This window comes from Cavia porcellus, unplaced genomic scaffold (genome assembly GCF_034190915.1).
Source record: "Cavia porcellus strain 051 isolate PalLab524CR breed Dunkin Hartley unplaced genomic scaffold, mCavPor4.1 scaffold_23, whole genome shotgun sequence".
In the NCBI taxonomy this organism is placed as follows: domain Eukaryota; kingdom Metazoa; phylum Chordata; class Mammalia; order Rodentia; family Caviidae; genus Cavia; species Cavia porcellus.
Genome location: NW_026947506.1, coordinates 39,775,913 through 39,802,869, shown reverse-complemented (window position 1 = coordinate 39,802,869; position 26,957 = coordinate 39,775,913). Strand labels below are relative to the sequence as shown.

Below are 26,957 nucleotides of genomic sequence, written 5' to 3'. Positions count from 1 at the left end.
GAAGCGGGGAAGATGGGGTTCTTTTAATAATTCTTCCCTGCGAAGCCTCTCAATCTGTCATCTCCAGCCTGACAGCAGCCTACACGCTCGGGCCCCGCCCTCTCCGGCTCAGTTCCACCATACAGATTCCGGGGTCCCCGCAGCCACGCCCCTTCCGCTTCCGGTTTCTGGCCAGTCAATCGTCCCGCACCGCGATTCCAGAGCCGCCGGGTCTGGGTTCCGGGTTCGTTGCCTCGGTTTCCGGACCCGGCTGGTCTTCTGGGCCGCCCGGCCGCGCGCAGCACCTGTCCTGCGCCGGGGCTCACCGGGCCAGCCCCGCGGGCTCCGTCGCTCCCCGCCGGGGCTGGTCTCCGGTCCCGGTCCCGGTCCCGGCCCGCTCGCCCCAGACCCGACCCGAACCGCCGGGTTCCTCGCCATCCCATGGAGTCCCAGTGCGACTACTCGATGTACTTCCCGGCGGTGCCGCTGCCGCCGCGCGCGGAGCTGGCGGGGGACCCGGGCCGGTACCGGGCGCTTCCCCGGCGCAATCATCTGTACTTGGGGGAGACGGTCCGCTTTCTGCTCGTGCTGCGCTGCCGGGGCGGCGCGGGGTCCGGCGCGGGGGGCGGCCAGGGCTTGGGCTCCCGAGGGGCCTGGGCGGAGCTGGCCACCGCCTTGGCCGCGCTGGCCTCTGTCAGCGCCGGAGGTGGGCTGCCGGCGGGCGGTGGCGCGAGCGACCAGGACCCCGAGCCCCCGGGCGGAGTGGACCCGGGGGGCGGGGGCTTGTTCCGCGGCTGCAGCCCTCTTCTTACCCACGGCCCTGGCCCTGCTACCTCAGGGGGAGCGACCACGGTGAGGAGTTGGGGGTCAGCGGCACAGAACTCAGGGGCGGCTTGCTGGGCGCCGGGCGGGGGCACTTTCTGGAGATGAACGCTGGGGGGCCGGGAAGGCAGGAGGCTGATGATGAGAGTTCAGGGCACGAAGGACTATGTATTGCAGACCTTAAAGAGAAGCATGCAAGAGCCGCTCTGTGACACTTTCCTGACCTCTTCACCCTTTCCATAACCTCAGCTGCCTGTGGAAGAACCGATCGTGTCCACAGATGAGGTCATCTTCCCACTCACCGTTTCACTGGACAGACTGCCCCCAGGGACGCCCAAGGCCAAGGTAAGATAGCAAGGGGTGGAGCTCCTGACCTAGTTCAGACACCCTCTGGAGGCCCTGCGGTCTATCTCTACTCTTGATTGTGGTTCCGTGTCTCTTGTACTCAGATTGTAGTGACCGTGTGGAAGCGGGAGGTTGAGGCACCAGAGGTCAGAGATCAAGGCTATCTGCGCTTGCTGCAGACCCGATCTCCTGGGGAAACCTTCCGGGGCGAGCAGAGCGCCTTCAAGGCCCAAGGTGGGGAGGTGCTGCAGAGGGGAAAGGCTAGGGTCGGATTTGGAGGGGCAGAGTGGAGGGGTGATCCTGGGAGAAGAGGACAGTCGGAACCGTGGGCTGGAGGTGAGGTCTGGACCTGCCCAGCCATCCTGCTTCACCCTCCTGCAGTGAGTACCCTGCTGACGCTGCTGCCTCCTCCTGTTCTGAAATGCCGGCAGTTCACTGTGGCTGGAAAACACTTGACTGTTCTTAAGGGTGAGCAGACCTGCGGACGCAGGGCTTGGGTAGCAGCTGGGGAACTGACTGGATGGCAGTGGTTCTGGGCAAGCTGGTGGGGATGGGCAGGACAGAGGTCCGGCTACCCTGAGCTGGGCTGGTTGCCTTCCCCAGTGCTGAACAGCTCCTCCCAGGAGGAGATCTCCATCTGGGATATCCGAATCCTCCCCAACTTCAATGCCAGTTATCTACCTGTCATGCCCGATGGTTCTGTGCTGCTGGTGGACAATGTCTGGTGAGGGCCTGGGGAATGGCAGGGCTGTGAAGTTGTGGACAAGGACAAGGGCGGGGGCAAGGGCTGACTTCTGGCATGGGGTAATCATGCCCTGTCTTGCTCTCTTCTGAACTAGTCACCAGTCGGGTGAAGTCTCCATGGGCTCCTTCTGTCGGCTCCCTAGTACCTCTGGCTGCTTCCCCTGCCCACTTAATGCCCTGGAGGAACACAACTTCTTGTTTCAGCTGAGAGGGGGGGAGCAGCCCCCCCCAGGGGCCAAAGAGGTAAGCACAAAGGGTTGGTGTATTCCAGAATAAGGGGATGAAAAGGAAGTGGGTGGGCTAGGCCAAGAGCCTGACTGAGGATGGCAGGGGAGCTCCAATGCATGTCAAATCTCCCTTTGTCTCACTTGCAGGGCCTCGAAGTTCCCCTGATTGCTGTGGTTCAGTGGTCCACCCCAAAACTGCCCTTCACCCAGAGCATCTACACCCACTACCGGTGAGTGTGTGGGCGCGCCTGCCAGGATCATCCTGCTCACCTCTGTGACCTGAAACACACATTGAGCTTCCTTCTCTCACTGTTCCTAGTCTGCCCAGTGTCCGCCTGGACCGCCCCTGCTTTGTGATGACTGCTTCTTGTGAGTCCCCTGTCCGGACCTATGAGCGGTTCACTGTCACCTACACGCTGCTCAACAATCTCCAAGACTTCCTTGCTGTGAGGCTTGTGTGGACCCCGGAGCATGCACAGGCTGGTGGGTCAGCTGCTAGGCTGAGACCCTGTCCCCCGGGAGGGGTGGGGAACGGGATAAGTAACAAGGTGGGACAGTGATAGCAGTTCAGATCTGGTACCAGCCCCACCACAGTGGGTGACATGTGGCATCTGGCTCTGGCTTTATACCTGGGTGATACCCCCAGAGACACATCCAGAGTTTTGTGATACAGTGGGGCTGAGTGACTTGAAGGGCATAGATACCAGAGCTGCTTCTCATTTATGAGCTCTGAGACCTTGGGTAAGCTAGTTAACCTCTCTGGGCCTTGATCTCTGTCTTAAAAATAATAATACTTCATGAGTTCGCAGATGAATGAGTTAAGACAGGCAATGTGGTTAGAAGAGACCTCAGCACACAGAATAGTTTCCCATAACCCTCCACAAATCATCACGTTTACTCAGTTTACTCTGTGGCATGGCTTTGTGACCCAAATGTGCCCATGCTGGTTATAGCTCTGAGGACTGAGGAAGGCTGTCCACGGCTCATCGGTGCCTGTTTCTGCCCCCAGGAAAGCAGCTGTGTGAGGAGGAGCGCCGGGCCATGCAGGCAGCCCTGGACTCCATCGTCTGCCACACGCCCCTCAACAATCTTGGCTTTTCACGGAAGGGCAGTGCACTTACCTTCAGCGTGGCCTTCCAGGCTCTGAGGTCGGGGCTTTTTGAGGTGGGCCAGTGCTGCAGGACATGGGGTGAAGTGTTAGGGCTTCCCATGGAGGGAAGATGTGTAATGGGTGGTGCCGGAAAGCTGGGCAGAGGAAAGATAATGCTCTTGAAGGTCTGGCCGGAATTGCTGATGCGCGTCTCCTGCTGCAGCTGAGCCAGCACATGAAGCTGAAGCTGCAGTTCACTGCCAGTGTGTCCCACCCTCCGCCCGAGGCCCGGCCCCTCTCTCGAAAGAGCAGCCCTAGCAGCCCTGCTGTCCGGGACCTGGTGGAGAGGCATCAGGCCAGCCTGGGCCGCTCTCAGTCCTTCTCCCACCAACAGCCTTCCCGCAGCCACCTCATGAGGTAGGAGCCTGGGCAGGCATCCCCCTGGCCGGGCAGAAGCTGGAGCCAGGAGTGGGGAGAGGGGCCGTGTCTGAGTGGAGCCCACAGCCTCTGCCCTCCCCCAGGTCTGGCAGTGTGATGGAGCGCAGGGCCATCACGCCCCCCGTAGCCTCTCCTGTCGGCCGGCCCCTCTATCTGCCTCCAGACAAGGCTGTGCTGTCTCTGGACAAGATTGCCAAGCGCGAGTGCAAAGTCCTGGTGGTGGAGCCCGTCAAGTAGCACTGTGCTGCTCTGCTCCCCATTCGCTCCAGGAACCCGAAGCCCCTGGTGGGCTTCTTGCTCCCAGGCTGTGCCTCTCCCGCGACACCCCCTGCTGTGGGTGAAGAGGCCCAGTAGGGCCGCCTGTCTGTGTTTGCTGATGAGGGACAAGGGTACAAACTGTGAAATGGGTGGTACGGCTGCAGTGCTAGGCCAACAGTATTTCCGAGTTCCTTTGGGGGGGCTGGCCCCACCCCAGGCAAGGCAAGGGCTCCAAGAGCTCCCTCGCCCCCACCCTGTCCCTTGTAAGTTTACAGAGTATTTTCCTCTTTCTTGTTATGTTCTGTCTGCCTCTGATATTCCCTCCCACCTGCCCGCAGTGCTGAGATTAGAGGGTGGGGATGTAAAGGGACCTTGACAATGACACTCCTGTCTCAGGGGTTGGGAGATAGCTAAGTGGCCTCCTTCTGCCCCTCATGTTTACGTTGGTGGCCTGAAGCACTTTAAGTTGTGTCTTTTTTTGGGGGGGGGGTGCCTCTGTTCCTGTAACTTATTCTTCAACTACAGCTTCCAACTGAAATAAGACTATTAAATGCCTATTCAGGAGGGAGACGGATGGCTGTTGTTTGTGTTGATGGAAGGACCTAACCACAGCAGCTCAGAAGTTCACCTCTGCATGCACACGAACAGCTCCCTTCCTGGCCCTGTTTTTCCCCTTTCCCTGTTTTATAATTGTGGTGGCCCTGCACCACACATCCTGTGTTAAAGTATACACTTTCCATAGAGATTGGAACAGGAAATGTGCTCCCTCCCAGCACAGCCCTTCCTCTGTACAAAAATCCCTGAGCCTGGGTCACATGAGATTTTTGTTTATTGAGGGGAGGAGGAAGAAAAGAAGGGAACTGCCTTGTTCACGTTTCTCTTAATATAGCGCAAAATCCCCGAGTCTCTACCCTTCAGGTATAGGTGGACAATGGGAAGGCCCTGGTTCCAGCAGCTGGCCAAGCAAAGGTGGGGGACACGTGCTCTTCCTCATCACAGAGACCCAGGGACTGCTCCAGCCTGGCCTTCTGGCATGCTCAGACGTCAATGGGTTCCCGGCCTCGGTTCTGCCTCTTCACCACAAACACCCTCTGTCCTGACACAGTCACCAGCAGCGTGTGTTCTCCAAAGACCACTGGAAGGGAGACGCACCTTCCCCCACCAAGGAAAGGGAAGGGAGCACACAGTTAGGGGGTTTGAGAGCCTCTACAGGGTCGAGCAAATTGGCTGGATCAACAGCCAAAACTGTCCAAGGCTGAGAGAGCAGAAGAGGCCACTGTGAAATCCCCTTACTCAGTTCTGACACAAATGGAGGACAGTGGCTGAAGCGAGATACTTGGTGAAGAAGGCAGGTATTTGTTTCTTCCCTAAAAAGAGAAGCCTCTGGAAGCACCCCCACCACCATGGGCACGGACGGGGGCTCACCAGACAGGCGCTTGAAGGGGACATTCATGCCATGGTGCAGCCGGAAGCCACACGCTGTGCTGACCAGCTCAGAGATGGCACTGGCTGCCTGCTCATCATTCTCGAGATCCCCAGAGGACTGTGGGCACATGGAGGAGGGAAGGTGCAGAAATAAGGGCACAGAACTGGGAAGGAACTCCAGGCATAGGCCCTCTGGTTCACACTTGTAACATGTCCCTCTCCATTTTTCTACTCCTGGGGCACCCAGTTTTGGAAAAACATCTAAAACTTCTCTGTGATGTTTTCACCCTTTCTGCTATCCTGATTCTCATCCTTAAATGTGGGGCTTACCTTACCGAGTTATCTGACTCTGCTGGCTTTTTTTTAATGCCTTGAAACTGGATTTCTTGCCTTGTCCCCTATTAGAAACAAGCAAACGTTCTCCCAAGACCAATGCCTGCCCACCACTGACTCACTAAAGGCTCTGTCCTGTTCTGTCTTCCCACTTGTGCTCCCATTTGTAGAATCTGAACATCTCTGTCCTCAAACCCCTCCCTCTACCTGTCCCTTGGGTAATGATAAGCCAGAGGTCTGCACTTCCTCTTTTCTGGTGACTGTCTCAATTTCCTCTCTCTGATCTCTTCAATGTGGGCCTCTGTACTATGTTAACATTGGTTCCTTTTGCTCTTGGATATTCTGTACTTCAATTTCTTCATTTTGGGTACATCGGTACCTATTCTATGGGCTTGTTGTGATGGTTATTTGAGACAACTGTGGGAAGATACTGAAAACAACGCCTAGCAATTAACTACTGTTTTTCTACTTTAGAGTCATTGTCAAGAGGTGCACTGTCCCACATTCAGATCCCCCTTACCCACCTCCTCTGCAGTCCCTTTTTAAGTTTCCTATTTGTTTATCATTCTTCTAGGCTTCTCAGTTAAAAGTCCTACTGAGGGGAAAATATCCCTATAGAACAGTGGTGACAAACCTATGGCACACATTGTGTTTTTCTTTTAAGATAAAACATATTAACATCAGTTGTTCTTTCTTAAAGACCTCAGTATTCAGTTTTCATTGCAATGTTAGGACTTTCCGATACGTAAGTGGGTTCTGGGTTACAGTGTGGCAGTTTGTATCTAAAAGGTTTACCATTATTGCTATAAAAGATATAAGTACTTATCTCTAGCTATTATCAGGATGTGTATCCTTAAGATCTCTCTCCTTGCTACCAACCCATTCTCATACCTGGAATCCCCTTTCCAGTCTATTTACATCTCAACCATTTCATTGGGTCATGTATGTGTTGACAAACACCTTCAAAGTTCCTGCAACCCTCAAAATGAAATCCACATGTGTCAGCCTGGCCTAGGAAGTGCCCTACAATCAGATCCATTCTTTACCATACCCTCATTCCCAGACTTTTTCAATTTTTTCTATGTGAACTCACCATCAATTCAGACAGGCTCTGTCACTCTCCTGCAAATATATCCACCTCCCAGCCACTCATTTAAACCGGTCATATTTTAAGCTTAGAACTCTGGCCTCCAAGAAAGCTCTCTTGCCAAAAAATAAGTTACAACACTAAGGTTTGAGACTTTCATTTCCTTGACTCCTTTCCCACTTGCACTGCTTTATTTTAAAACAAAATTCTAATTTATTTGTATGTTTATTTATTGAGACAGGTTCACTTTGTAATGCAGACTTGTCTCGTGGCAGTCCCCCTGCCTCAGCCTTCCGAATGGTAGGATTCCTGGCATGCACCCCCAGGTGGCGCACTTGCACTGCTTTAAATCTGCAACCTTAAAGTCCTTCCAGCTGGAGCAAAAACTTATAGAAAGCTACACTGTATAGTACTATGGAACAAAACAAAATCGCTTCGAGAAATATCAAATTCAGACATACTAGAGAAAAACGTGGATATAGGTTATTAACAAAGTCATAACTGATTTTTGTAAAGGTGGTAAATCTCTCATCATATAAGACTAAGATCCCAGAGATTACTGAAAGCTTACTATATGCCTGAAGGATATCAGGTAGAAAGGACAGAGAGATAAGTTGGATAAAACTGACCATATATACACTAAGGGGACCCCTGCCCTTTCCCAGAACGCACCGCCAGGACTGCACCTTCACTCAGCACCAGGTAGCCCAGCTGGTCTGGGATTCGCTCCAGCCCCTGGGTCAGTGCAGAAGTCTAGTGGATAAAGACGCAAGCAGTGAGAAGCAAACTAGAGACAGTCCGCGATATCCTTCACCGGCCAACCCAAGTCTCATGACAGCGGTCCCTTCCAGATCCTCTTCCCCCTACACGACCTTTAATATTGATACTCCAAGGTCTCCTTCTGCCCTAATGTTCGGCTCCCAGCCTCCCGATTCTGCTACCCGGGACACCCTGTTCTCCGATCTCTCGTCCCACCCTAGCCCCCAACACCTCCCAGATTCCTCCTCAGTCCGCTAGGTTGCCGTCCCTCCCATCTCCATTCCTATGCCATCCCGGGGTGGACTGGAACTGAGGCTGGAGCGCAGGCCCAGGAGGTGCCAACCAAAGATCACCGAACAGGGGACTCTGAACCCCCGGAGCGTCCTCCCGCGCATGCGTTCTCACTTACCATCACGGCTTTAGAATCCAGGGGAGCGCCGCACCAAACAGCTAGTTTCCGGCGCCGTGCTCCAGGCTTCCGCGAGCTATCGGCTCCGTTTAACCACGCCCCTAGCATGGCGTTGTGTGATTGGTTACTGTCTTAGTCATTTAATTTAATCAACCAGTGGGAAGCACCACTTCCTGGAGACACGCGCGGATTGGCAGTGTATTCTGTGCCTTAGCGTCAGAGCGGGAGTGGGCGGAGAGGGAGGTCCTGGGTGTGCGGGACTGTGGATGTGTGCCTTCGCCAGCAGGCAGCCTGAGAGTTCCGTGGGAGCTGCCTTGTCCATAGTGAGATCTAAAGCGAGTTCGTTCTTGCATTTTGGATATTCTGAAATGAAACGCCAAGTTTCCATTGCTACTGTTATGTCTACCCAAGGCAGAGCTCTAGTAAGACAAAGATTTGTTTCCAAGTAGTTTTTGTCCTTGGATTTTTGTGATGAACTGTTAAACGACGGTGAATCCGAGCTCCTGGACAGGCTACTTAGCAGCAATACTAATATTCCCTACCAAGAAAAATTAGAAATAATACCTTGGTGTATGTACAATGTCTATACACACACACACACACACACACACACACACACACACACACATATATATAGTTTTAATTTATACAGTCTCTAGACCTATTGCAATATGAATAATTTATGAAGCTGCAGCGGCATTGCTGAAGTAAAGTGAAAAATGATGCTAGAAATTGTTGGTGAAGATGTGGAAAAATGATCCTCATGGGCTGCCAAACAGTGTAGCATTCCTCAATAAATTCAACTTAGTGTTGTCATAGGACTAAGCAGTTTCACTCCTAGGCATAAATTGAAACATGTTCACAGAAAAACATGTATGTGAATGTTTACAGCAGCATTGTTTACAATTGTCAAAAAAGTGAAGCAACTCACACATTAATCAATTGAATGAATAGATAGTATGGTATAGCCACACGGTATAATATTTTTTAGCCTAGGAAAGAATGAAGTACTGACTAAAGCTGCAACAGAGATAAATCCTGAAAACATGGTACTGACTGAATAAGGTCGAATGCATGTGGTCACACACTGTAATTTCATTTAAACAAAATGTCTAGGCAAATTCATAAACAAACTAAACGAGTTAGTGGTTGACAGGGGATTAGGGAGTAAGACATGGGGAGTGACTGTTACACGGGGTTCTTCTGGGGATGTGATGAAACTGTGGGGTTAGTTGGTGATGATTTCACAACCTTGTAAATGTAGCGAAGCCAATGAATTATACAATTTAAAATGGAGAATTTTAAGGTTTGTGAATTATATTTTAATTTAAAAACACGAAGTCCTGTTGCTTGAGGAGAAACAATTAGAAAGTTGGTGCCTTTTAAAACAGAGGTTAGGGTAGGGGATGTACTTACAAAGTGCCTTGTGTTCAGTGCACCGCACCATATGTTTATAATGGAAAATTTAGAGGATATGGAGACAGAAGAGATTGTATAGAGATAATAATGAATGTTTCTGGAATAGAGGGAAGATGGGATCAGAAAGAAAATCAAAGAGCTTAAAATATTTGGTAAACTATTTCTTAAATTCTAAATCTTCCTCTTTTTCTGCATGTGTGTGTCTGTGTGTGTATGCAGGCATGTGCACACATGTGCATACATACAATGTTTTTTTTGTGTGTGGTACTGGGGCTTGAACCCAGGGCCTTCCCACTGATCTACATTCCTAACCCTTTCTTATTTTTTTTTATTTTGAGACAGCATCTCATTAAGTCACTAAATAGCCCAGGCTGAGTTCAGACTTGCCATCCTCCTGCCTCAATCTCCTAGAGTGCTGGAATTATCAATATACACCACTATACCTGACATTAGGCACTGTTTTTAAAACAATAAAGACTTGACCACTTTTAAATCTTAAAAAAGTAGGTGCTATAACCAATCAATTTCACGCCAGCAGAAATATGTACATATATTTGTCTAAAGATATGTCCTGGAATATTCATAGAAGCTTTACTCCTACTAATACAAAGTTAGAAACTACCCAAATTTCCCACCAATGCTTTAATAAATAAATTGTATCATATTCACATCCTGGGACTCTTAGGTCAATGAGAATAAGTGAGATAAGACTACAAAATAGAATGAATGAATCTCGCAAACTTGATGTTGAGGGAAAGAGGTCAGTCACAAGAATACATATTCCAGTCATATAAACTATAAAAGCAGGCAAAATGAATCAAGGAGGTTGGACGTCAGGGTAGTGGTATCCATGGGTAAAGGGTGGGCTGGATAAGAGAGCACTGCTGCGGGTAGGAGCTGATAATACTCCATTTCTTGATTTGGAAGCTGGAGTTATGCTTGTATTTAGATGTGAAAATTTAGTGAGCAGCACACTTACACGAATTCATTATATATATTTGAGTAAAGTTTTTTAAAAAACAAATTGAGGAGAATGTAGATGAGCTGGACGTGGTAGCACGTGCTTGGAAGGTTGAGGCAGGAGGATCACCTCAAGTTTGAGGCCTGCCTGGGCTACCTAGTAATCTCAAGGCCATCCTGAATTACATAATGAGACTATCAAAAAAACAAAAGAGGAAGAGCAGGACGGGAGGAGGAAGAGGACGACGATGACGAATATGAATGATCAAAGGTGTGGTGAGAGGTGTGCTCTTTGATATCAGGTGAGCAGACTCAGCTTTTCTGAGGAGTTGACAGCTAAGCAGAGACAGCAAGTGAGCCAGCCAGATTATTTCAGCGAGCAAGAGGTCTTTGTGGGTGTTCCTTTGTCTTAGACTATGAGTTCCCTAAGGATAAAGGCCTGCTCTACCTCTGGAACTCCATGTCCACCTAGCATATTGCTCACCTACAAGTGGAATAATTATTTTTCTCTTTTTCATACTCCCGTGATTCCCAGGAATTTTTTCAGGTTTTTGGAGAATGTTTCTTTAGCATTTTGTTCTTTAATTTTCCTATTACCCTCTCATCATACTTTCTCATTTTGAAAAGAAGTAAAATATCAGGGAAAATTATAATACCCTGAAAAAGAAATAGAAGAGGATCTCAGAAAATGGAAATACATCCCTTGTTCATAGATAGGAAGGACAAACATTGTGAAAATGGCCATTCTCCCAAAACTGTTATACAGATTCAATGCAATCCCAATCAAAATACCATCAACATACCTCATAGACCTAGAGAAATCACTCCTAAAATTCATCTGGAACCAGAAGAGACCTAGAATAGCAAAGGCAATTCTAAGCAGCAAAGACAAAGCAGGAGGCATCACAATCCCTGACTTGAAGTTATACTACAAAGCTACTATAATAAAATCAACATGGTACTGGAATAAAAACAGATCTGAAGATCAGTGGAATAGGTTAGAAGATACAACCACAACTACAAACACACTCACTCACCTTATCTTTGATAAAGGGGCCAAACATGTTCACTGGAAGAACAACAGTTTCTTTAATAAATGGTGCTGGAAAACTAGCAAAATTTGCTGGCTCTCCATATGCCAAAAACTAAAACTAGATGTTGGGAGCCGCAGCCCCGAGCCCGGTCGCCTCACTTGGCGGACGTGAGGCCTGTGGTAAAGAGTAAAGCCTGAGGTAGATTACCCCTCCCATCGAGCACGTTAGTTTCCTGCTTACCGCGTAAGCAACCCGCTCAACAATATAGTCTGCCTGGCAACTGATGATGTTAGCCAATCAGCTTGCCTTGCTTACTTTAACATGATTGGACACTGTATCCGTATATATACTGGTGCCACCCCTGGGGGGGAAGAAGAAGCCCAGAAGTAAAAGCCCAAAAGGAGCCGCGGAGAGCGGACCGGTAGAGGCTTCGGAGCGAAGCCCGAAAGGAGCCGCGGAGAGCGGACCAGAGGAGGCTTCGGCTGGGAGCGATCCCAGGGCAGGCTGTACGGAGAAGGAAAATAAAAGAAAAGGTTGTCCACTGCCAGACTTTGTCGTGTGTCCTTCCTGCCGGCCGGGAGCGGACATCGACATTTGGTGGCCCGTACGGGGACTGATCACCCCCGAGACGTGACAGCGGACAACGCTCCAGTACAGAGCTGCGAGGCAGGTGAGTAGGGGATAAGCCTGGGCTCTGGGTGGCGCGCACCTACAGGGCTTTTAGACTCCCCTCAGGCTCACGCGTAAGTGGCGGATTCCTTGGGCCTCACGCGGTGAGTAACATATTAAAAGATGGGAAACATGCTAGGTAGCAACACTAAGAGCGAGGGTGGTTGTGGAGAAAGCTCTCAAGAGCTTACAAAGGTACGCAGGGTATTTGAGCAGGCCCAGTCAGGGAGCTCCCGAGAGGGGCCCGTTATATGTAGAGAGATAGGGGGGCCGCTCTCCAACTCGGGAGTGGCTGCTCTCCTGGCCGCGGCTGTACAGCAGAGGGGACCTCGCGGGTTAGAAGGGGAATGTAAGGCTAAAGGGTGTTTTGCCTGCGGGGAGCCAGGACACATTAAACGTCATTGCCCAAACAATGCAGATGCTAGGCCTCGCCCTAGGAATGAAGAACCATATGTTTGTGGGCGATGCAAGAGGGGATCACACAAAGCTGAGGAGTGTAGGTCGGTCTTTGATGCTCAGGGCAACCGTATTTGTGGACGAGATGCTAGAGGGCCAAAAAACGGCCAGAGGGGGCCCCCTTCACAGGCGGGCCCCCGCCCCAGAGACAGGACAGCTCAGGATGGCAGCCTTCAACAAGGGCCACCCCTGGGTCAGCAGGTGTGGACCTCAGTGTCGCCTCCAGACTTATATTAGTGCCTGATATGGGTGTTCAAGTGGTTGAAACCACCTTTAAGGGACCGTTACCCGAAAATTCCGTGGGTCTGGTGATCGGGAGATCCTCCACGGCCCTTCGGGGTCTCATAGTAGTCCCGGGGGTCATAGACTCAGACTACACAGGACACATTAAAATTATGGTTCAATCTCTTGTGGGTACTATGGTAATCAATAAAGGAGACAAGATAGCGCAGCTCTTGCTGCTCCCCAGTCTCCACAAGAGATTCCCCTCAAAGCAGAAAATTAAAAAAAGTCAAGGTTTCGGTTCCTCAGGGGAAGTCTTCGAGGGACTCCATATGACACTTGATAAAAGGCCCATGCTCTCACTTAAGGTCAATGGCAAGAATATAACAGGGCTCCTAGACACAGGAGCTGACCGTTCCATTATCTCTAGAAAGGATTGGCCTTCCAACTGGCCCATCAACACTGCAGATAACACACTGCAGGGCCTGGGGATGGTGTCAGCTCCTCAGGTTAGTGCTTCAACCCTGCTCTGGTGTGATGAGGAGGGTCATCAGGGCCATTTCCAACCATTTGTGTTGCAGTTGCCAGTGTCTCTATGGGGAAGGGACATCCTCACTCAGATGGATGTCACGCTTACGTCAAACTGCTCCCCCCAGGCTAAGGATATACTCAGGAACCAGGGATATACCCCCGGCAAAGGCTTGGGCAATGCCCTACAGGGTCGGACATCCCCAATACCAGTAGAGAACAAAAAAGGTAGGCAAGGGCTGGGTTTTTCTTAGGGGCCGCTAAAGAAGCTCTCCTACCCACTTCGATCAAAATCACCTGGAGGTCAAATGATCCGGTTTGGGTACCTCAGTGGCCCCTGCCTAAGGAGAAGCTATTAGCCTTGTCAGAAATAGTCAGTGCACAACTTAGATTAGGACACATTAAGCCGTCAACCTCCCCATGGAACACCCCCATTTTTATAATTAAGAAAAAGTCTGGCAAGTGGAGGCTGCTCCATGATCTAAGGGCGGTCAACGCACAGATGCAGTCCCTGGGGGCGGTCCAGAGGGGGCTGCCAGCTCTCTCAGCCATCCCTCAGTCCTGGCCAGTTTATGTTATAGATCTTAGAGACTGTTTCTTCTCAATTCCCCTGCACCCAGAGGACACTCATAGGTTCGCCTTTACTTTACCCACCATTAACCAAGAAAGCCCTGATCTCAGATACGAGTGGGTAACGTTGCCCCAAGGTATGGCCAACAGTCCCACTATGTGTCAGATTTACCTTGATTCCCTACTGGCCCCCCTACGAAAATCCTTTCCCAAGATAAGATGTGTACATTACATGGACGACCTTTTGCTCAGCGGCAGGGACCCAGACATGCTAAATAATATGCTCGGCCAGTTGGTCGAGGCCCTGAGACAAGCTAATCTGCATGTTGCCCCCGACAAGATTCAGGGAGGAGAAATGGTGACCTACTTAGGCGCGAGAATCTCCCCTATGCTAGTCTCTCCGCAGAAGGTCACCATTAGGATGGATGGCGTTAGGACCCTAAATGACATACAAAAGCTATTGGGAGACATTAATTGGATTAGGCCATATTTACATATACCAAATTCAGATCTCAAACCCCTGTTCGACCTTCTAAAGGGAGACCCAGATATAGCCTCCCACAGGAGGCTCACTCCTGAGGCAAGAGCTGCCTTACAGAGAGTGGAAAAAGCCTTAGGTGGGGCTACCTTACACAGAATTAAACCAGGGCGACCCTTTGATGTCTGTTTGCTACAGACTAGTCTACAGCCCACAGCGGTGATTTGGCAGAAAGGACCATTACTGTGGATACACCCTAAGGTCTCACCTGCAAAAGTCATAGAGCATTACCCGGAGGCAGTCGCTTCATTGGCCCTTGAAGCGCATGATAGAGCTGTCCAACATTTTGGCTCAGGACCACAAGCCATCCGAGTACCCTATACCGCCAGCCAGATCAAGACCCTGGCTGCCTGCATAGATACGTGGGCCATTTTGAGATGTGTTTTCCATGGGGATATAAACAATCAATACCCTAAAGACCCTATCTTGTCATTTGTCACTCAGCACCCTATAATTTTTCCAAAGGTTACTGCCTCTGAGCCATTAGTCCCAGCAACTACAATATACACAGATGGCTCCAAGACGGGGATAGGCGCCTATGTGATCCTAGGCAAGCCCCCGGTTACCATACAATTTAAACCTGATCAGCCTCAGGTGGTGGAACTGCAGATCGTTAAAATGATTCTTGAACGGTTCTCAGAAGCCATTAATATTGTCTCCGATTCTAGGTATGTGGTCAATGCTATGCAAGTGCTTGAGACTGCCGGTTTAATTAGATCCACTTCCACAGTGGCTGGGCTGTTCCTGTCTATCCAGACATTGCTTCAAAACAGACACCATAAGGTCTTCACCACCCACATAAGAGCACATACATCCCTGCCAGGGCCTATGGCACAGGGGAATGCGGCTGCTGATATTGCCACTCGCCCGTTATGGATTTTTACCTTACTAACACCAATCGAGCGAGCCCGTGCCTTCCATGATAAGTTTCATGTCAATGCCAGGACACTAGCAAACCATTTCCATGTTTCCAGAGCAGATGCACGAGATATCGTGCGACTATGTGACTCCTGTGCCACATACAAACCTGCCATACCGATGGGAGTAAACCCTCGAGGTTTGATCCCTGGTGATGTTTGGCAGATGGACATCACACATATACAGGAGTTTGGGAGTCTTAAATATGTTCATGTTTCCACAGACACCTGTTCTCATGTCATATTCGCAACAGCAGAAACAGGTAAAAAAGTGTCTAATGTGATCAATCATTGCCTGGCGGCTTGGGCCGCATGGGGCAAACCAAAAATATTAAAAACTGATAATGGACCAGCCTATATAGGCAAAGCCTTCAATGAGTTCTGCAAAATGATGGAGGCCCTATCCCATACAATCCCCAAAGTCAAGAAATCATTAAAAGGGCTCATAGAAGCCTCAAAAAAATTTTACAAAAACAAAAAGGGGGAGTAGGCCAAGGCCTGGCCCCAAAGGCACGATTATCCATGGCACTATTCACACACAATTTTTTAAATTTAAATAATGATAATTGCTCCCCAGCCGTGGAGCACTGCAACCCTTCCCCCAACCATAAAGGGTGGGTGAAGTGGAAAGATGTCCTGACAGGACAATGGATGGGCCCGGATCCAGTGGTCAGCTGGAACCGAGGCGCGGTTTGTGTTTTCCCACAGGAACCGGGACGAGAACCACTGTGGATACCGGAGAGACTGACACGGGCAACAAAGCCCTCGACTGAAGATCAGACCTGCCCTACCGGAGATCCATCACAGACCAACCAACAAGATGAATAGAAATAGCGATAGCCCAAAATGGACAAGAAGATCCTCAGGCATATGCATGGCTCGCTCGCCTAGCCTATGACCGAGTCTAGGGGTGGTGAGCTTCCCACACTCCTCCTCTAAAAAAATTATGACATAGCTGGGTAGATGAGTCAATGACGGGTAAGAGCGTACTCCCCCGGTGCGACTCAACCTAAGCCAGGCCCTACCCCATCCTGCACGTAAGCCGCTGGACTGTTAGATGCTGCCCAGGTCTAAATTTCTCTCCGAGGGGATTTCTTTACGGAGAGGAAATGAGTGCAAGCTTGTGTGCATCCAGGTTCCGTCCAGTTTGTGCCTGGCCCTAGAAAAAGGACGAGGGCCTCAGGGCCTTGGCGGACCATGGGACGGCCGACCAGGGTCTAAGCCAAGGACCTACGGTGGGCCTACGCATAGGGCATAAGCCTCTGCACCCAGTCCAGGAAGGGCTACGATGCGCACATTCATAAAAAATAAAAAAGGGGGAGATGTTGGGAGCCGCAGCCCCGAGCCCGGTCGCCTCACTTGGCGGACGTGAGGCCTGTGGTAAAGAGTAAAGCCTGAGGTAGATTACCCCTCCCATCGAGCACGTTAGTTTCCTGCTTACCGCGTAAGCAACCCGCTCAACAATATAGTCTGCCTGGCAACTGATGATGTTAGCCAATCAGCTTGCCTTGCTTACTTTAACATGATTGGACACTGTATCCGTATATATACTGGTGCCACCCCTGGGGGGGAAGAAGAAGCCCGGAAGTAAAAGCCCAAAAGGAGCCGCGGAGAGCGGACCGGTAGAGGCTTCGGAGCGAAGCCCGAAAGGAGCCGCGGAGAGCGGACCAGAGGAGGCTTCGGCTGGGAGCGATCCCAGGGCAGGCTGTACGGAGAAGGAAAATAAAAGAAAAGGTTGTCCACTGCCAGACTTTGTCGTGTGTCCTTCCTGCCGGCCGGGAGCGGACATCGACAACTAGACCCATGCCTCTCACCATGTACTAAACTAAAATTTAAATGGATCAAAGATCTGAATATTAAAACAGAAACACTAAATCTGTTGGAAGACAAATTGGGTAAAAATCTTGAAGACATAGGGGTAGGTAGAGAATTCATGAACAGGAATCAAACCACATGGGAAACACTTCCCAGAATCAATAACTGGGATCATGTCTTATTAAAAAGTTTCTGCATGTCAAAAGAAATCTCCAGCATAGTGAAAAGAAAACCCACAAACTGTCAAAAAATTTTAGTGAACTGTCCCTCAGACAAAGGAGTTCTGTCTAAAACATATAAAGAATTTTAAAAATCAGACCCCGAAAATTCAAAGACCCTATTCAAAAATGGGCATTTGAGATGAATATACAGTTCTTAGATCAAGAAATACAAATAGCAAATAAATATATGAAAAAATGTTCATCATCATTACTCATTAGGGAAATGCAAATTAAAACCACAATGAGATTCCATCCTCCTCCAGAAAGAATAGCCAGAATCAAGAAAACTACCAACAGCAAATGCTGGAGAGGCTGTGGGGGAAAAAGGAACTCTCCTGCACTGTTGCTGGGAGTGTAGACCGGTGCAACCACTGTGGAGGTCAGTCTGGTGATTTCTCAAAAAGCTGGGATTGGAAATCCCATTTGACCTAGCTGTTCCACTTCTGGGCATATTACTAGAAGAACTGAAAACATCATACCACAGTGATATATGTGCACCCATGTTTATAGCGGCATAATTTGTAATCGCCAGATCTTGGAAACAACCTAAGTGTCCATCAACTGAGGAATGGATAAAAAAGATGTATTTTTATACAATGGAGTACTACTTAGCTTAAAGAATGATCACATTGAGATATTTATAAATAAATGGACGCAACTTGAGACTGTACTCATAAGTGAAATAAATCAAACTCACATGTAGAAATACCATATAGTTTCCCTAGTGTAAGCAATGGTAAGAGTACATAAGATTTTATGGTAATCATGATTCCTCATTACATTGCTTTGAAGCCTTATATTGTTTTCATTCATTAGTTGGAATGGTTTTATTCTGTTTTGTCTGATTTTATTATCAGTGATGGTATGAACAGCTATTTTGAAGAAAACAAAACATTGTGACAGCCATTGCTGATTTAATATCATCTTGCTTTGAAGTCCTACCATGCTTTTGTCCTTCGGTTTCCATTGGTTCTATCATGTTGTATTTTATTGGATTTTAATGTGTAATAGTATAAACAAATTTTTGACAGAAAATGAGACAATATAGTAGCCATTGTTCATTTTTGGTTATTTGGTTCTGAATGCCCTGTAATACTTTCATTCTCTTGAATGGTTTTATACTATTTTGTTATGTTTGACACTATTACATATGAAAGTATGCTCAACTATTTCAAATAAAGAGACATTATGGTAGCTACTGTTAATATTGGGTTGTCTTGTGGTGAAGTACTGTGTTGCTTACATTGTTCTGTTCTGATCTGCTTTGTTCTGTCCTCTTTTGTCTTAATCTCTTTAAAATAAAAAATAATGAAATTAGTTTTATAAATGAGAACAGAAAAGGAGAGACTAACTAGTAAGATGTGAGACTTGCTAGTATCTATTCAAGCAGCAGTGGTGATTTCCTCTTTCCTGTCCAACCTGTTTCCTCTCGTATTTCAATACCTCATATTTCATTCACACTGGGAACTGCACATTCATTTATTTTTCACTCTCTCTCAGCGCAAATAATCTTTGCCCCACAAATGGGCTTGTATATCTAGTGTAGCGCTCACTCTACCTCATTGTAAAATGTCGGTTGGCTGCCTGTCTCACTTAAAAGTCAAGCAGCAAAACACAGCAAAGTGCTTTAGCTAACAGTACTATACTATACTATACTATACTATACTATACTATACTATACTATAGAGTACTTAAAATTTGCTAAGAGGGTAGGTCGTATATCAAATGTAATTGCCAAAGAAATAATAAGAGAGATAATGGGAAACTTTGGCAGGTGATGGATATCTTTACAGACTTGATGGTGGTGATAATTCAGAGGTATATAAATATATATGTTCATTCCCAAATCCACTGGGTTGGGTATACTGAATATGTATAGAAGTTTTTGTTTTTGGTACTGGGAATTGAACTCAGGACCTTGCACTGGCCAGACAGGTGCTTGTACTCCTGAGCATCTCAACATATGTATAGTTTTTTTAAAAGAGCAATCATAACTCAACAAAGTGGTTTAAAATTTTTATCATGCTATTAAATTGTTCCTCTATTTCTAGTTTTCTAGAACTTTTTTGTTAAAATAAAGATTGAATATTTTGAGCTGGCCATGGTGACACAGCCTGGTAATCCCAGCACTTGGGAGGCTGAGGCAGGAGAATCACTGTGAGTTTGAGGCCAGCAGAGTTACATAGTGAGTTCAAGGCCAGTCTGAATGATATAGCAAGACCCAGTCTCAAAAAATGAACAAACAAAAAGATTGACTATTTTGTTTCACAAAATACTGCTTTTGTATCTATTTGAACTATTTGAATAGTTTTCGTCATTCAAAGAACTACTTATTAAAAATAAAGTACAGCAGTAACTTTCCTAATATTTTACTAGTTACACTTAATTAAAATTGATCACAAGGTAATTATGACCCCTTTAAAATGTGCAATTGTATTAGCTTATATTTTATTTATGATCATTATGTTTATATTTCTACATGAGATTAGTATAAAATTTTTTCTGTTCTGTTTATCTTTTTAAAATTTTATTTTAGAGAAAATAAAACCAAGCAAAATAAAACAGAATAAAGCCAATCAAAACAAGTTAGTGACACCGGATTTCAAAACAAAATATGTGGATTAGATATGTGGACAATATGTGGACTAGAAATCAACAATGAGTATCATAATGCTTCTCGTTGTCTTCAAAATAGCTGTCAATACCTTCAGATACAGTAAAATCAAACAAACAGAAACATAATAGAACCAGTAAAAACAAAACAATGATGTAATACAGGACTTCAAAACAAGATAATAGTGAATCCAAAATGGCTACCATAATATATCTTATTATCTTAAAAATAACTGCCCATGCCATCAAGATACAACAAAATCTAACAAGATAAAACAGAATAAAATCCAACCAAATAAAACAATGAGAATACTACAGGATTTCAAAACAAGATAATAGGGAATTAAGAATGGCCACCACCTTCAGAAGGAGATCCCCATGGATGCTACATTGCGTATTGTTATCTTCTGAATAGATGATCAGACTACCAGCTTTAGGCCTGCAAAGTCAGTGAAACAGTAAACACTCCAAGGCTTAAGTTGTATTTTACCTCATTAGCTATCATCAGAGCCTGTGTTTCTCTAGATCAGCTGGTCACTTGTGGCGTAGGGTCGGGATGTGGGCTCTTCTAATCTCTCTGCCCACATGCTGGAAGGGGCTGGCATCTGGCTCTCCCCCAGTCAGCCCGAGCATGGTGCTGACTCACACGAGGTCTTAGCTTCTTGCTGACTTCTTGTTCTCCTCCCTTGTGTACTGTTTTTCTTGACCAAGGATTAGTGTTCAGTTTTTGCTAGCCTCATAAAATGGCTTGTGAAGTAATTCCACTTTTTCCAATGTTCTGAAGCAATGCATTCAGTTGGGAGATGATTTAAACATTGCAAAAAATTTATTCTCAAAATCAGTTAGGCTTGACATCTTTCTTACTAGTGTAACTTTAATAACTTTAAAAATATATATCATTTTCAGAATATCAGTTTAGATTTTTAACTTTATAAATTAGTTTTGAAATTTCCTAGAGGATGACCCATGTGTCCATAATTTTCAAATATTTCAATCTATGCTATATACATATCAGGTCTGCTATAACAACACATCTGCAATTTTTAAAATCACCATCATTTAGAGAGCTTCAGGGAGAATTTCATATAATATTTAAAGCTGCTTTGAAAAGCTGCTAATAACAGCACATTTTACATGTCCTACATGCTAATAAAATACAAAAATACTACAATAAACATGGCACTTCACATGGAAAAAGACCTGAATTTTGCCCTTGGAGATGGGCACTGAAAAATTGGGGCTTATTGTTACAAGGTGAAAGGAAGGTTATTTGAACTGAGGAGAGAGTTCTAACATCATATTTAATTGCTATTCTTACAAAGAGTACTATTCCTATAGACAATGACATCTAGAATATTTCTTAATATCTAATTCCTATTTGCTCCAATATCCTGCTATTGTTATCAATTATTAATATTAGATATTTCTGTTCAATTTATGTGGAGTTTATATGTCTTGATTGGACCCACACTAACATTAGCTAAAAAACAGAAAAACAGTTAATGGTAAGATAAGTAAGAGACATAAACAAGAAACTTGTAAAGGAGAAAGGCTTCATCATGTGAGAAAACACAAAGAATCTCCTTAAGAATCAAAGAAAGGCAAATAGAAACTACAGTGGAATTCATTGAGTTGGAAAGACAGCAAGTTTGATAATGTTGGTAAAGTTGTGGGACACAAGAACTAACCATAATTAGTAAGTATAAAAATAGTACAATTAAACAAGATTAAAGGAGCACCAAAGATATATGGGCCTTATGAAACTCAGCAATTTTCTCCCTTGTATAAATTGTACATATTTTTTTTTTGTTTCTTTGCAGTGCTGGAGATTAAACCCAAGACTTTACACACGGTAGGTTAGCTCTGTTATATTACCACAGCAGAGTGTGGATGGTAGGGGGAAAGGTAATCCATTTCACTTTAACTAGGTAGAATATGTGGACTAGATTATTTTTTGCACTTTTAAACTTTATTGGTACATCTTATATTTACATAATGATAACATTTATAGTGGAAAATTTGTACCAGTACATCATATATCTTGCTGTTATTTTCTCATTCCTCTCGCTTTCATCCCTCCACCCCTCTTACAATTATATTCTCTTTTTTCTTGTCCTTGGTTTTCTTTATGCTCTCTCCCATCACTTGTTTCCCATCACATTTGAACATTTTCTTCCCAATTCCCAATATCTATTATATATTTCAGTCCTTATTTATACTTTTGGTTTCTCATAACAGAAAAACAATGCAGTATTTAAATATGTGTGTCCAAATTATTTCACTTACGTGTATAGTCTTAAAGTGCATTCATTTAGCTACAAAAGGCTCAAGCTTATCCTTCTTTATGGCAGAGTAGTGCTCCACAATATAAAAAACACATCTTCTTTATCCACTCATCAGTGGATGGGCATTTAGGCTGTTCCCTAGATTTAGTTACTACAAATTGTGCTGCTATAAACATGAGTATGTATATATTGCTATATCATGATGCTTTTAATTCTTTCAAAAAAAAAGAAAGAGCTGAGTTGAATGGAACTCTATTTATTTGAAGAATGATTACACTGATTTCCACAATGTTTACACCAGTCAACACTCCCACCAATAGTGGATAAGTAATCCTTTTCTTTCACAACATGCCCAGAATTTGTTATTGGTTGACTTCTTGATGATAGCCATTCTTTCTAGCGTGAGATGAAATCTCAGTGTTGTTTTCATTTGCATCTCTTAAATGATGCTGAACATTTTTTCATGTATTTATTTGTTGTATCTGCTTGTTCATCTGATAAGTGTCTATTCATTTCATATGCCCATTTTTGGATTGAGGTCTTTAAATTAGAGATTCTGATTATTTTTGAGTTCCTTGTATAGTCTAGATATTGGTTCTTTGAGGAACAACTGGAAAAAAATTTTTCCCACACTTTGAGTTATCTGCTCACTGTGTTGGAGTTTCTTTTGATCTGCAAAAGCTTTTTAAGAAAATGAGATCTCAGCTTTTGCGTCTTTGTGACACTTCTTATGTGACTGGGGTTTTGTACATAAAGTCATTGCCTACCCCGATGCCTTCAAGTGGCATGGCCAGCCCAGCTCTCAAATTTCCCAGAGTAAGGACCATGAAGAGCAATGAGAAGGTGAGGAAATGAAAACAAGATACAGAAAGCTGGGATCAGCTGGAGCCCTCTCTCTGGATGAGAGGAAAGGATCTTCTCAACCACAGCATGTGTTTATTTATTCATTGAGGAAATTGATGTCATGTGGCACCACTTTGCCTAGCAACCTGTCTGCATGGTAATCTAAGGGCTTGGTGTTCTCTGAGCTGGAGCAGCTTGTTTATGTGGCTCACTTTGAGTGCTTAGGATTGGCCTTGTTCCAGCCCTGCATGTGTGATTGATCTCCAAAGTTAGCGTATCTCCCTCTCTTTCTGTTTTATAGTTGCAAGTGATGGGGTCGTCAGTTGAAATCAGAGGTTCTGTGTTTGGAGGAATCTCTATGTACAATTTATACAAGGGAGAAAATTGCTGAATTTCATAAGGCCCATATATCTTTGGTGCTCCTTTAATCTTGTTTAATTGTACTATTTTTATACTTACTAATTATGGTTAGTTCTTGTGTCCCACAACTTTACCAACATTATCAAACTTGCTGTTTTTCCAACTCAGTGAATTCCACTGTCTTTTTCCTTTTTTATCGGTACTGGGGATCGAACTCATGACTGCCTGCTTGCAAGGCACACGCTTATGCCGCTGAGCTAAATCCCTAGTCATCGAACTTTATATTTTTGAACCCACTGTATTTTGAGTGAACTTACTTGTTAAAGCTAAAGATTTTCAGTCCAAAGATTTTTAAGTTCTTGAATTTAGCAATTTATATATATATAAACTATATATATATAAACTATAGTTTATATATATATATAAACTATATATATATATATATATATATATATGAACTATATATCCATTAGTTCATAACAGTAGTCAGTTACCAGTGTAGCTAGAGATTGTCAGGAGGTGTGTCTAGTTTGAGTTTTTTATAGCTACTGTATTGCTATGACATTGTTTTTTTTTTTTTTATTTAAGAGGAAAAAGAGAAAAACACAAAACAGAACAAAGCAGTGTAAGGTTACACATAATACATAACTACAAAAAAAAACATAACAGTAAGAAATCACCTGTTAATAGATTACATAATATCATCTTGGAAATAGTTGCTCAAATCACAGTATCAAAGAATACAAAGTAGACATTCAAACGGAGAGACTGCAAACAGCTGTGTTCAATGATCCAAAAACATTAATATAGTCAGCTATTTAACATCCCTAAACACACTTGTTGTTATATCCGTTAGAGCTCTTTTTTTTCCCCTCCCTCTCTTTTTTATAACAAAATTTATACATTTTGGATTTTATTACTCCTCAGTTCTCATTACTCTCTTGGGGGGGAGAGAATAAAGTCAAATATGGCAAAACAAAGCTGTAAGTCCAAACCAAGGATAGACATAGCACATGATGTAGAACAGAGTACAAGGTCATCAACAATGGTTATCAACATTGTCTCTTGTTTCCTTAAAAGGAATTGTCCATCTCATTAGATATTATAAAGCCGGACAAAACAGTGGAGAACAAGACCAATAAAACTTAGGCATTGTGAACATTACAGGACTTCCAAAGGAGACAATAGTCAAACCAGAATGGGCATCTTTGTGAATCTTATTGCCTTCAAATTAGTTGCCTATACCTTCAAACTTGCTACTATCGCACAGAATGGAACAGAGTCTAATCAGTCAAAACAAGATCTTGGGAGTATTACAGGACTTCAAAACAAGTTAATAGGAGATCAAAAAGAGTTACTACTATATATCCTAATTTTTTAAGTTTTTCCCTTAATTAAAATAAACATAAGAAATAGCTAAATAATTTTTTTTAAAGAATAGTAGTTACCATAGTGTCTGTCTTTTTCCTTAAAATATTTGGATAAAACTTCATATACTATAGCTTCAAATATTTCCATATCAAAAAGCCCAGAGTAAAGCCTTTCTAATTAATAAGTGAAACTTTTATAAGGCTTCAAGGCCACATAATGGGGAATCATGATTATCACATATTTTTATATATTTGAATCATTACTTACATTAGGGAAACTATTCGGTATTCATACATGCGAGATTGATTTATTTCACTTATGAGTATGGTCTCAAGCTGCGCCCATTTATTGATAAATATCTCAATGCGATCCTTCTTTATAGCTGAATAATACTCCATTGTATAGAAATACCACAACTTTTTTATCCATTCCTCAGTTGATGGACACTTGGGTTGTTTCCAAGATCTGGCGATTACAAATTGTGCTGCTATAAACATAGGTGCACATATATCCCTGTGGTATGATGCTTTCAGTTCTTCTGGGAATATGCCTAGAAGTGGAATAGCTGGAATAAATGGGATTTCCAATCCCAACTTTTTGAGAAACCTCCAGACAGATCTCCACAAAGGCTGTACCAGTCTACACTCCCACCAACAGTGCAGGAGAGTTCCTTTTTCCCCACAGCCTCTCCAGCATTTGTTGTTGTTGGTTTTCTTGATCCTGGCCATTCTTTCAGGAGTGAGATGGTATCTCAGTGTGGTTTTAATTTGCATTTCTCTAATGACCAATGATGATGAGCATTTTTTCATGTATTTATTTGCCATTTGCATTTCTTCATCTGAGAATTGCGTATTCATCTCAGATGCCCATTTTTGGATTGGATCTTTGAATTTTGAAGGTCTGAGTTTTTTTAATTCTTTATATGTTTTAGACAAGAGTCCCTTGTCTGAGAGAGAGTTCACTAAAATCTTTTCCCAGTTTGTGGGTTTTCTTTTCACTATGCTGGAGATTTCTTTTGACATGCAAAAACTTTTTAATAAGTGGTCCCAGTTATTGATTCTGGGAAGTATTTCCCGTGCAGTTTGAGTCCTATTCATGAATTCTCTACCTACTCCTATGTCTCCAAGGTTTCTACCCAATTTGTCTTCCAATAGATTTAGCGTTTCTGTTTTAATATTCAGATCTTTGACCCATTTAGATTTTAATTTAGTACATGGTGATAGACATGGGTCTAGCTTTAGTTTTTGGCAAATGGAGAGCCAGTTTTTCCAGCACCATTTATTAAAGAGACTGTCGTTCTTCCAGTGAACCTGCTTGGCTCCTTTATCGAAGATAAGGTGGTTGAGTGTGTTTGTAGTTGTGGTTGTATCTTCTAATCTATTCCATTGATCTTCAGCTCTGTTTTGATTCCAATACCATGTTGATTTTACTACTGTTGCTTTGTAGTATAATTTCAAGTCAGGGATTGTGATGCCTCCTGCTTTGTCTTTGCTGCTTAGAATTGCTTTTGCGATTCTAGGTCTCTTCTGGTTCCAGATGAAATTTAGGAGTGATTTCTCTAGATCTATAAGGTATGTTGATGGTATTTCTATTGGGATTGCATTGAATCTGTATAAGAGTTTTGGGAGAATGGCCATCTTCACAATGTTTGTTCTTCCTATCCATGAGCAAGGGATGTCTTTCCATTTTCTGAGATCATCTTCAATTTCCTTTTTCAGTGTAATATAGTTTTCACTGTATAAGTCTTTCACTTCTTTCGTAAGAGTAATTCCTAAATATTTCATTTTTTTGCTTGCTAATGTGAATAGTCCAGTTTCCCTTATTTCCCTCTCTGTGGTTTTGTTGTTTGTGTATAGGAATGCTATTGATTTCTGAGTATTGATTTTGTATCCAGCCACATTACTGAATTTATTTATTGTATCTAAGAGTCTTTCAATGGAGCTTAGGGGGTCTTCTATGTAGAGTATCATGTCATCTGCAAACAATGACAACTTAACTTCTTCTTTTCCTATCTTTACCCCTTTTATTTCTCTTTCTTGCCTAATTGCTCTGGCTAGTACTTCCAGTACTATATTAAATAGGAGTGGTGATAAAGGACATCCTTGTCTTGTGCCTGATTTTAAAGTAAAGGCTTTCAATTTTTGGCCATTTAGTATGATGCTGGCTGTTGGTTTGTCATAAATGGCCTTTATTATATTGAGGTAAAGACCATCTATTCCA

The 26,957-nt window shown here is 44.6% G+C and overlaps 2 protein-coding genes across 4 annotated transcripts; one reads left to right on the top strand and one right to left on the bottom strand.

Annotated features, from left to right (window-relative positions):
- Nucleotides 1–153: 153 nt before the first annotated feature.
- Trappc14 (trafficking protein particle complex subunit 14) lies at nucleotides 154–4,471 on the top strand. Its single transcript, XM_003470003.5, has 11 exons — nucleotides 154–831; nucleotides 1,051–1,146; nucleotides 1,251–1,380; nucleotides 1,528–1,614; nucleotides 1,750–1,870; nucleotides 1,986–2,133; nucleotides 2,265–2,347; nucleotides 2,437–2,600; nucleotides 3,127–3,281; nucleotides 3,431–3,624; nucleotides 3,729–4,471. Exons 1-11 carry the CDS (start codon nucleotides 421–423, stop codon nucleotides 3,880–3,882), a joined length of 1,743 nt encoding a protein of 580 aa, XP_003470051.2. The 5' UTR covers nucleotides 154–420; the 3' UTR covers nucleotides 3,883–4,471.
- A 243-nt stretch (nucleotides 4,472–4,714) lies between these two features.
- On the bottom strand, nucleotides 4,715–8,063 carry Lamtor4 (late endosomal/lysosomal adaptor, MAPK and MTOR activator 4). Of its 3 annotated transcripts, none has more exons than XM_063234207.1 (4): nucleotides 7,917–8,063; nucleotides 7,421–7,501; nucleotides 5,329–5,446; nucleotides 4,715–5,055 (listed from the first exon to the last, which is right to left on the bottom strand). In XM_063234207.1, the coding sequence occupies exons 1-4, from the start codon at nucleotides 8,022–8,024 to the stop codon at nucleotides 5,009–5,011; spliced, it is 354 nt and encodes a 117-aa protein (XP_063090277.1). In that variant the 5' UTR covers nucleotides 8,025–8,063; the 3' UTR covers nucleotides 4,715–5,008. The 3 variants fall into 3 exon arrangements, with proteins under 3 accessions (XP_063090277.1, XP_003470210.3, XP_013008256.2); XM_003470162.5 differs by having other exon boundaries at nucleotides 4,715–5,038; nucleotides 7,917–8,060; XM_013152802.3 differs by lacking the exon at nucleotides 7,917–8,063 and adding an exon at nucleotides 7,861–7,916 and having other exon boundaries at nucleotides 4,715–5,038.
- Between the last annotated feature and the right edge of the window lie 18,894 nt (nucleotides 8,064–26,957).